The 12340-nt window shown below is 36.4% G+C and overlaps 1 protein-coding gene across 3 annotated transcripts in view; it reads right to left on the bottom strand.

Annotated features, from left to right (window-relative positions):
- LOC106882190 (organic cation transporter protein) overlaps positions 1–12340 on the bottom strand; it is a 114705-nt gene that overhangs the window by 39968 nt on the left and 62397 nt on the right. For 2 of the 3 annotated variants that reach the window (XM_052971175.2, XM_052971174.2), the window contains exons 6-7: positions 11023–11241; positions 7752–7975 (exon numbers count right to left, since the gene is read on the bottom strand). In XM_052971175.2, coding sequence (XP_052827135.1) covers positions 7752–7975; positions 11023–11241 — 443 coding nt within the window. The remainder of the gene's footprint in view (positions 1–7751; positions 7976–11022; positions 11242–12340) is intronic. The other variant, XM_052971177.2, reaches the window with a different exon arrangement.

Here is a 12340-nt window from a genome sequence, read left to right on the forward strand (position 1 = left end):
ACAGAGAGGTTAGACATAAGTGAGGCACGGAATTGAAGGCTTTTGCAAAGTCAAGATAGATAACATCCATCAGTGATTCAGGTGATATCATCAAGAAACTCAACTGGCTGGCTACAACAGTTGGAGTTAAGCATAAATCCAAATTGTGAGGGTTGAGTAAGGCTGTGAAAGTTCCAGTGTTTCTCTGACACAGAACACCATCACTTTGGTGATGCAACTAGTAAGATTGACTGGACAGTAGTTGATAGGTGATGTGCAATCACCCTTTTTGAACAGGGGAATGATGCTGGAAATTTCCTGCTGCTCTGGGGTAACACAGTTATTTGACAGAATTGGAAGAAAAATGTAAGCTGGTGCAAAAGAAAGAACCTGCCACATTTGAGAAGCAGATGAATAACACCATCAAGACCAAGAAAGTCATAGCTGTGCTTATTCTTGAGATGGTGTTGCAGCATTGCAGGTGCAAATTCCATAGATGCTATAGAATTTGATGTCAAAGGTAGTAAAGATGGTACATTTGAATTTTCAACAGCAAAAATGCCTGAATAGCATTTAGCAACAGGTTCTGCACAATTCTGAGGATCATTTGTGTCTGACCTGTGTGGGGATTGCAAAGAGGGCCAACTGGAGAGTGAGGTCTCTGCTTCAAATGTGCATATTTCAACAACACTTTGCTGTCAGGGTTGATTGCTCTACATTGTTCAAATTCAAGCGCTGCTTTCTTAGTCAACTACTTGAGATGGTTAGATGATCTATTGCACCTTCTTTTATCCTCCATTTTATGTAGTCTGTATTCCTGTTCAGCTTCATGACATTCTTTCCTGGTAAGTCACACTGCTGCAGTCTTTCCAAATTGCACTTTTGGGTTTTTTAAAGCATTTACATGGTACTGATGCTTCACATGAAACCCAGACTGAATTGAATATGTTCTGAAGTACAGTACAGGAATCATAAAATTCAAGCAAGTTTGGATGTTGTAACTCAGTGCAATAAGAGTTCCAGTTTGCTTTGTTCCAGTCAAAGTGAGCATTTTTGAGGTGGTGATGGTTCTTGTTTTTGTCCATAGTAAACAGATTGGCTATGGTCATAGCATGAGCATAGTTGCCCAAAGATTCCTTGGTAGTAACACTGATAACTGTTTCAGAAATAATGGTAAAGAGCAGATCTAATGTGTTGTTACCTCTTATGGGGGAATAAGAGCACTAAATCAAGGAAATCATTTGCATTTTGCAGCCAAGGAAAGGTTTCCCAATCAGTTTCAGGGTAATTGAACTCACCAGCAATGAAAATATAAGTGGCTATTTTCTTAGATGCAGCTCTGATGATGTAAAAAAGATTTGTGTCTTGATGGTAGTTTTGTGGGATGGTAGACAACTCTATGTAGAAGTGTTGACATGTTTATATATATATCACAGAAAAATACCTTTTGTTGTGATTGGCTCAAATCATCACAAGGAATTGCTGAAAAGTTTGAACAGACATAGACCATTACACAGCAATGTTTAATTTGTGGTCTTTACAAAAGTTGTAACCAAGCATGCTTATAACACAATTGCAGAGTAAAGAGTGTTCCCATGTTTTTATGACTGTAATAAAATTGGTGGGGTCAGCACTTTTGATGTAAGAGTCAAAATGGTGGATCTTGTTGCATAAACTTCAGGCATTTAAAGAAAGTAAGCCTATCATGATAATATACAGGGGATGATGGACTGTTCTTGTTTAGTTTCCATGGAGCATTTTCATTGCCTCCTATTGTGGGTACACTACCCTCAGACCAGATGGAATCCCTTTTCCATATCATACCAGACTTTACAAATGTCCATATCTGTTGTCATGTTGGCTAAAATTTTTATGTGGTGTAGAGTCGTGATTTAAAGAAGCTACAACATACGGCTTTGGGCTACCATCAGGTGGTAAGTCAAACAAGTTTGATAGGTAATTTGATTTCCACACTCAACCTTTTCAGAGGTTAATGGCATGCATGTGCTTCAGTAGGGCTTGAGAATGTCGACCTAATTAGTCTTGGTTTGGAATCTAGTTAAACAAAGCAGAGAACATTCCTTTGGTAGAATGTGTCTAGGTCCTTGGACAAGTTGCTGTCAAATGCCTGAAGATAGGTAATTTCTTCAGATATATATATATATATATATATATATATATATATATATATATATATATATATATATATATATATATATATATATATATATATATATATATATATAAATGAGAATGTGTGTCTGTCTGTCTGTGTGAATCCCTAAAACTCGAGAACTACGCAACCAATTTCATTCAAATTTTACACATGCCTTACTTAGGGTTCCAGTTGTGTTTTAGTCAAAAAAATTATTAACTTCTTGCAGAGTTCGAGCACACGGCAACATAATATCTCCTCCACTATTTAAGTATTACGTGTCAAAAGTGAAGCAAAAACACTCATGTCAAATACTTTCACTTTAAAAATGAAACTATTCCACTAACTGAAACAATCACATTTCGATACTGTAGTGACAGATACTTTCACAGAGAGAGAAAGAGAGAAAGAGAGAGACAGAAAGAGAGAGAGAGAGAGAGATGTATATGTATACATATACATGTATATGTACACCATTTCGATACTGTAATGACAGATACTTTCAGAGAGAGAGAGAAAGAAAGAGAGAAAGAGAGAGAGAAAGAGAGAGAGAAAGATAGAGAGAGAAAGAGAGAGAGAGAGAGAGATGTATATGTATACATATAGATGTACATGTATATGTATATATATATAGATCTATACATACATGTATATGTATACATATGTGTAGATGTATATATATATATATAGATGTACATGTAATATGTACACATATATACATATATACATGCATACAGATATCTATACATGTATACACCCATCACACACACATACACATGCACACAAACACACACATTAGTCATTTGTTTTCTTATCCAAAACTACGTCAAAAGTACTGAATGGATCTTTATGAAATTTGGAAATTATATTCTTTGCATAACGGCCATAACTCCCATGAAAATTCATATTTTTTTGATGTTGATGAAATTTTAACCCGAACATAACAGATGAGCATTATTTAGAAAATGATGTCACACGTTATCGAGGCTACCATTCTTTCTGGATGTGCAAAAGGGGATGACGTCTTTATTCCAAGAATTCCTCTTACTCCATCAGGAGCAGACATTCCTTTTACATTCAGAAGACTACAATTCCCCCTTCGTGTGACTTTTGCCATGTCCATAAACAAATATCAGGGTCAAACACTGTCTGTAGCTGGTCTTCTCTTGGAAGAGCCCTGCTTCTCACATGGACAACTGTATGTTGGCTGCTCAAGAGTGGGCAGCAACAAAAAACCTATTTGTATATGCTCCACAAGGGAAAACAAGGAACATAGTTTACAATGAGGTGTTATAATCACAACAGCAAGAAAGTATGTACATGATCACCTTCTTTTACGAAACTTCATTGACTTTCATATATTTATATTGATATACATATATATACGTGTGTTTGGGTGCGTGTGTGTATATACATCTCTATATATAAAGATGATGCGTAGTCTAGACGGCGTTTTTAGATTTCATTATTCTCTTTAACCCGGGCAACGCCGGGTATTTCTGCTAGTATATATATATATATATATACACACACATATATATTCATGCATACATACACACACATATATATGTATATGTGTGTGTATGTGTGTGTGTGTGTGTGTGTGTGTGTGTGTGTTTGAAGAGGCTCATGAGAATACAAATGTGTTTGTACACATGCTCATGTACACTTGATGTGTATGTGCACATACAAATGCGTGCATGTATGTTTGTATGTATGTACATATGTATGTAACTATGTATGTGTGCATGTATTATGTATGTATGTATGTATGCATGTACATATGTATGCATGTATTGTATGTATAGATGCGACTAATGTTCAAGAACAATAAGAATTCCTTTGGACAATATATTTTCAGTCTATTTTAGTAAAACTTTTGGCAGTGTTTATGTAAAGTTTCACAATACAACCCCTCCAACATGCAGGCAGATGGCCATGACCCTTGGAAGCACTCATTTTGTGGTTTATCACACTTACTTAATCCGTATCTTTCAGAAGTAACTTCTTTCTGCTCCTCTCTCTCTTTCTCTCTCACTTTTTCGCTTTCTCTCTCTCTCCCTCTCTCTTACACTCACACACACACACACACACACACACACACGTGCACACATACACACACACACGTGCACACATACACACACACTCACACACACTAGCTGTCATCCTCACTATCACATGACAATTATTTTGTTTGAAATATTACAGAAGCCAAACTTAAATATGTATCATTAAAAATATACTACCCAGAGGGGTCAATGTCTGATTCCTTTCTTTCCTTTTCTTCTTCTTTTATTCAGCTTTTAAAAATAACTTCTTTTTCTTCTTTCTTAATATTCTCCTTTCTTCTAACATTCTTTCATGTTTTTTTCTTTTCTTTCACCTCATTCTTTCTCACATATACATATTCATTAAACATCATTTGATTTTAATTCCTCTTTCGAGTAATCTATTTAAGATCAGCAACAATATCTAATAAAGTACATGTTAAGTACATAATACTATGAAGCTGGTGCCTATATAATTTATCCTGTCAGCTTTAACAATTAACATTCAATTGTGCACACTACTGAGAATGCCTGACTCACTAATATTTTCCTTCTATTAAGGGAGCAGAATTGTTAGCATCCTGGGCAAAATGCTTTGTGGAATTTCATCCATCTCTACATTCCAAGTTCAAATGCCACCAACTTTGCTGTTCGTCCTTTCAGGACCAATAAAATAAGTACTAGTTGAATACTGGGGTTGATGTAATTGGCTTACACTCTCCTCCAAAACTGCTAGCCTTGTGCCAACGTTTGAAACCAACATTCTATTTCTACTATAGGTACAAGGGTGAAAATTTGGGGTGTAGGGGAGCTTAGTCAATTACATTGACCCCAGTGCTCAACAGTGCTGATTTTATTGACACCAACTGGATGAAAGACATAGTCGACATTGGAAGAATTTGAATGCAGATCGTAAAGCCACTAAACACTGTGTGGCATGCTAATGATTCTGCCAGCTCATTCATTACCTTCAATTCATTAATAATAATGATCTTATTGTATACTGTACTTTGGGGCATTACAACTCATCAGACAAAGGTAAAAGAAGAGAGAAACCAATGGTAAGATAAAGAACTAAATAAGTGGGTGAGTATTCCTTAAACACATGTAGTCTTGAACCCATCCAACAAGTTTCCACTTAATTTCTGTCAACCCATCCAAGAAGCTTCCTCTCAATTTCTGTCAATCTTATTTCACTCATCATCATCATCATCATCATCATCATCATCATCATCATCATCATCATCATCATCATTTAACGTCTGTTTTCCATGCTAGCATGACTTGGACGATTTGACTGGGACTGGTGAACCAGATGGCTACACCAGACTCCAATCTGATCTGGCAGAGTTTCTACAGCTGGATGCCCTTCCTAACACCAAACACTCTGAGAGTGTAGTGGGTGCTTTTTACGTGCCACCGGCACAAGGGCCAGTCTGGTGGTACTGGCAACGGACACGCTCAAATGGTGTTTTTTTACGTGCCACCTGCACAGGAGTCAGTCCAATGTTTTGTTCACATGCTACTGGCACAAGTGTCAGTAAGGCTAAGCTGGAAACGATCACGCTCAAATGGTGCTTTTTACATGCCACCAGCACGGGAGCGAGACTGCTGCTCTGGCAGTGATCCCACTTGGATGGTGCTGTTAGCGCTCCACTGGCACCAGTGCCAGTCATCAAATTTGGTTCAGTTTCAATCTCACTTGCCCCAACAGGTCTTCGTAAGCTGAGTTTAGTGTCCAATGAAGGAAGGTTGGCATGCGTGCCAGTCATCGAATTTGGTTCAGTTTCGATTTAAGTTTCACTTGCCTCAACAGGTCTTCGTAAGCAGGGTTTTGTGTCCAAAGAAGGAAAGGTACACATAAGTGGGCTGGCTACACCCCTGGTAAAGGCCACAGGCTATGGTCTCACTTGTCTTGCCGGGTTTTCTCACACACAGCATATTTCTAGTCATTGCCTCGGTGAAGCCTAATGTTCGAAGGTCATGCTTCACGACCTCATCCCAGGTCTTCCTGGGTCTACCTCTTCCACAGGTACCCTCAACCGCTAGACTGTGACACTTTTTCATACAGCTATTCTCATCCACTCTCCCCAAATGACCATACCAGCGCAATCGTCTCTCTTGCACACCACAACTGATGCTTCTTAGGTCCAACTTTTCTCTGAAGGTACTTACACTATGTCGAGTATGCACACTGACATTACACATCCATCAGAGCATATTGGCTTCATTCCTTGCGAGCTTATGCATGTCCTCAGCAGTCATGGCCCATGTTGTTTGTGCACATGCGTTATACAGTCTGCCTTTTACTCTGAGTGGGAGGCCCTTTGTCACCAGCAGAGGTAAGAGTTCTCTGAACTTTGCTCAGGCTATTCTTATTCTAGCAGTTACACTTTCAGCGCACCCTCCTCCGCTACTGACTTGGTCACCTAGGTAACGGAGGCTATCAACTACGTCTAGTTTTTCTCCCTGGAATGTGGCAGAATTTGTTCTCTGCACATTTTCAGTGTTTATTGCTGCTGAGCATCTGCCACATACAAAAACTATCTTCCTAGTTAGCCTTCCTTTGATATTGCTGCACCTTTTATGTGTCCATAGCTTACACTGGGTACATCTTATAGAGTTTCTACCTATGCCTTTTCTACAGATCGAACAGGGCCATCTACCTGAAGGGGTTTGTGATTTGTCTACCTTTCTACTTATTAGGACTTTGGTTTTAGCTAGGTTGACTCTAAGGCCCTTCGATTCTAATCCTTGCTTCTACACCTGAAACTTCTCCTCTAGTTCTGATAGTGACTCAGCAATTAGAGCAAGGTCATCAGCATAGAGGATCTCCCAGGGGCAACCTGTCTTGAATTCCTCTGTTATTGTCTGGAGGGCTATGATAAATAGGAGGGTGCTGAGGACTGAACCTTAGTGGACCCCTACCTCTACCTGGAATTCTTCACTGTGCTCGTTGCCAACCCTCACCTTACTGACAGCGTCCTTGTACATGGCTCGCACAGCTCTCACTAACCATTCACCTATCCTTAGTTTCCTCATTGACCACCAGATAAGGGATTGGAGGACCTTGTCAAAGGCTTTCTCCATGTCAACGAAAGCCAGGTACAAAGGTTCACAAGGTCTTTGTTAATCCAAAGCCATGGCAGAAGACATACGAACAAGATACTTCACAGTGGAATTGAACTTGAGATCTCATGACTGTAAGGCAAATTTCTTAGCCATATAGCCATCCTTGTGTCCATAGTGCCTATATGGAAATAAGTGACCTGTGCCATCACTACTTCTAATTTCACGGTACAGTACTAGTAACACTGCTAAACATTGACTTCTGCTAGGATCACAGTACTATGTTAGTTTCATTTCTAGATACTGTCTCCTGCTAATTTCAAAGTACAGTGTTAATAGCACAGCTAACCATTGCCTTCTGCTAGTTTCACTATACAGTGCTAGTAAAGAACAAGCTAAAGATTAATTCTTCATATGATATCCTAATTATTAAATTTGTTTCAATACATGTGATACCAAACACTATTCACAAAAGACTTTCAAAAAGCTGTCATACTTACCTGCTGCCCAAATTTTTACAAATCCTGATGTAAAGCAAGCAATTCCTGCCAAAATTATTGATGAACTGTATAGTGGTTTCCTGCCCGTTTTTTTCAGAAGAAAAATCAGTACTACATATGAGGCTAGTTCGACAGCTGCCATCAAGGAAGTACTCACAAACAAATTTCCTGCCAGAGATGCTGACCCAAACACTAAACCATAATACACTGTGTTGACAGCTGTCCTGAAAACAAGCAGTATGGATACAAATAAACATTAACATTACAGTTCAGATATAAGCATGTTAGAAAAGTCATCAACAATTCTCCTGATCATCACAATCATGATCATGATCATGGTCATGGTTTTTGTCATTGTTGTTGTCATTGTTATTGTCATTATTGGCATCATTTTGAAGAGTCTGCCTAAGGCCACCCATAGCTGGTTGATACAAATTCTTGTTTTGAAAATATAAATCTTCCATAAAAATTTCATGTTACTTTATGTTCCAAACACCAGTTTAACAATGGTTAAGTTATTTCATTATTTCCAAAATAAATTCAAACAAAGGCAGTGAATTTTAATAGAAATTTAGTAACAAAAAGGTTTTAAGGTGCCAGCATTTTTGGCTAAATAAAGCGTTTTTTATGATAGGTACTGTGATGTAAGTTATATATGGTTCTAATTGCCCTTGGCAACAAATTTGGTAAAAAGAAATAAGGTGTCACAAGGGAATGGTAACTAACTACTTAATTAAACTTTAATCTTCAAAATAAAAGGTTACATTGAATAATGTAGTTCATTGCCTATAAAAATTAATAAATGAATAAAAATATATAAAAAAAAATAGGATGGTTCTGGAATGATTTTCATCATTGACCGCTTAATCAGTGCAGACTTGGTATAAAACAACAACAGTAATGACAAAAGAGAGACCATCTCATTTGTGGAATGTGGCTGAACATGAAACTAAAGTGTAACTTGATAGTTTATGCTGTTGGGATATATAAGAGCAAAACTATAATGGATCTCAGAATTCTCTAAAATAAAATTTCACCAAAACTGTAATGGAATTTGCAGTTATGTCATATGAATCCTGCCAAAATTGTAAGGGATCTCAAAATTTTGTCATATGAATTCCGTCAAAGCTATCATGGATTACAAAATTCTATTATATAAACCATATCTAAGACAGTTTTTAAATATTTGGCATCAACAAAACAAGTTCCAGTAATATATCAGGGACAGTTGAAAAACACTTTGATCTACACAACTAGACAGTATGCTTAATAAGAAACTTTTATTCAGTAGGTTGTTGGACAAAATATTTTGTAGCATTTAATTACATGTCTTTACATTGGGAACTAGGATCTTATCAAGGTTAACTTTATTTTAATCTTTCTGAAGTCAATAAAATAAAGGACCAGTCAAATAATAGGATCCATATAACTGGGTTTTGGCTTTCACAAGACTTACGGCATTCTGCCAACTTTAGAAATAACATTGTTGGTATTGCTATGCTGTCCCAAAATAATAATGTAGGTACCAAAACAATAGAGCATCAGCTAAAGTACCAAACAGTATTTAATTATGACTCTCTGTATTGTGAGTTCAAATTGTATTGGTACCTTGTACTAATTTACCTTGTAGGGAAGCCCCTGCTGAGTTTTGAACCATATCTCTAAAATTTTTCCAGTCCAGAACCATGACCTAATGATAAGTGTTGCCATAAAAGATATTAATGATAAGTGTTGCCATAAACGATATTAAAGTCTACGTGAGTAAAGCTCGACTAATCAGCCCTGACTGACTTATGACTGATGCAACAAACTTAAAACAAATTGCATGAGTTTTCTCATCAAACAGTATCGCCGAAGATTGATGATTCTATAAAAGCTAGCAAATACAATCTTGGGCCAGAGTGCCACTAAGGCATTTATGGGAATCTATGTCACTTGTCTCAGCACTTTCTTATGCAACATGTTTATGTCATAATTAATGAAAGGCACAACCTGTAGTGTAAAGTAATGCATATTAACCATATGCAGTAATTTAAATACTTTGCTTGACTTTTATATTATCTCACTGTTACATTTGTTTAATGCTGTCTCACTTATTTATTGGCAGGTCACTCACAAATATAAACAAAATGGGAAAGTGAAATATTTTAAAGCTCAATAAAATTTTAGCTCAGTCTTTATCTTCACATACAACCTACATAAAATTGTGAACAGTCAATAAAGAATGTGTAACTAATCACACACAAAAGCCTTTCATAGTTGATAGAAAAAAATACTAATAAACTACTGAAACCAGTAGTAGCATCTGAACTACTCATGTGCCAATTTAAAAACTTCTGCATGGTTGCTCAATCAGCAAGAAATAGCAGCCCAATCTACCTCAAAACACATCTTACTATTTTCAAAAAGTAAACACACATTTGATATTGTAGTTCTAGATACACCATGTCTACGAAAAATGCCTAAGAATTTTACAGTTGGAACATTTTTGATTACAGATCTATCCCATCAGAACTGACTTTAACCTGAACGTCACACAACATGAAACCATTCTTCTACAAGTTCTTTGATTTGTGTAAAATTAAAAAAAAAAAAACATTATTATTTTTCAAAAAAACTTCAACTAAATTTTTAAATTATTTTCTGCAACAGCTAAGATTTTAAAATAAAAAGTTGTGTCAAAGAACGAAATATTCTCTGAAATCAGAGGTTCCCAAACAGCGTGCTGTGATGCACATATAAGGAAGTGCTGAGAAGTTCCTGACTTTAGGTAAAAGAAAATACAGGAGGATCGGTTAATTTTGATTTTATTCAACATATTTCTCTCTCAGATTCACACACTTATTGCAGCAGTCCTTCAGTTTTTATAAGCCCTGTAAAAGGACTTGAAAGGTTGAGCCTCCAGCCAGGCCTTCCACAATGACCTTAAAGTCAGGCACTTTTCAACACCCCCTTATATGTGTCGCAGTGCACTAGAGTGTCACAAAGAATATCTAAGTACACCTGGATTTTAAATACTGAAAATTCATAACCTTTGAGTGTCTTGAAACACTTGTTATTTATAATTTTGTTTTATAGAAATCATATATATTCAGAGAGCCATTTTAAAGCCTGTAAACACACACAAGGTTTGTGATTCACTTCTTGTTTTTAGTTATATTCCTAGAAATTTTAGTAACTTTTCCTTGTGAAGTAGGCCAGTAACTTATTTTTTAATCTCCTATATTTCCCAAAACAAAAGTGATTGAGAACTAGTGTTCAAAATACTTACCAGTTGAAAAACACATTAAAAGCTCGATATAAAAGAATTCTTGATTTAAATAAATCTCTAAAACTACCATTCACTGCAACAGCTTCTTTATTACATGTTTTTTCTGTAAGCATCACATAAAACTCCTTTTTATTTCTCTTGGCTATTTTTCCAAGAATGGCTTCAGCTTTGTCTTGCTTCCCTATTGAAATTAGCCATCGGGGAGATTCATCAAAACCACTTGAAAACAAAAAGAGAAAGAAGCCCTTATATAAGGATGGATTGGAAGTATATGATGTGGTTATCATCGATTCTGTTTATTGAAGATGATGAGCAGAAGATAATGGATGATAATGATGAGGGGTAGCAGCAGTAGTGGTCATCATCATCATCATCTACTAAAATTACATACATATTTCTGCTGTTTAGCAAGACTTCTATAAAGCATCATGCATAATGAATTACTAATGCTTACTCTATTCATAGAAGTAGAAGTAGAAATCTTTAGAAGAACTAATCACAATGTCTTAAATTTGGTATGTACTAGGAAACTTTATGTGGAACAAATATGTAAGACTTTGTTGGGATTTTATCTTTACCTTAATCTTAGTTCCTCCTGGTTTCTACAAGTAACAAGAGATCTCCACCCATCACAGTCACAAGCCCTGCATCAAAAAACAGGCCCATAATCAGTCACAGCCTCCTGCACAGTCCTCAAGCAAATCATGACAGGTCTGCCTCCCCTTTAACAGCCCCTGTCTGGCTACTACTTGAGAGGGAGACTCTCACTAATCTCCTCACGGACTTGTATTGCACATGGCTGACCATCATCGACTTTTGTTCTTTATATCAAAAACATGTAGCTTTTCTTGCTTTTAATTTTGTACAAGGACTAAGTGTTCTTGAATCTCATAAATCTATTTTCATTTATGCAGATATGTGCACTGAAGATAAAGCATCTACAGAGATTCTTGGACAGGCATAATCATCATTAGAAACTATCAATTTTCTTTCATTAGTCGGATTAACTAAGCTACAGGCATGGATTAATAATATAAGTGATAAGCATGAATGACATTTGGAGTGTTACTGAGAAAAAAAACGTCTTTTGCCGTGTTTATTTTTGAAATTGCTCTGACAGTCATCACTGATTTGTATAAGAATTTAGTGACTAGAATGTGTATCAATCACTTGGTTGAGAATGGATTGTTTAACTTGTTCCAGAGTGAGTTACTAAAATGGGATAATTAGTAATTTCTAGATACATTAATTTTTCTAGACAGTGTTTTTGGAAAGATCTTAATAAATCATAACAACTCTAAAGATATATTAAGATGAT

This window comes from Octopus bimaculoides, chromosome 10, assembly GCF_046866305.1.
Source record: "Octopus bimaculoides isolate indiv1 chromosome 10, ASM4686630v1, whole genome shotgun sequence".
Taxonomy (NCBI): Eukaryota; Metazoa; Mollusca; class Cephalopoda; order Octopoda; family Octopodidae; genus Octopus; species Octopus bimaculoides.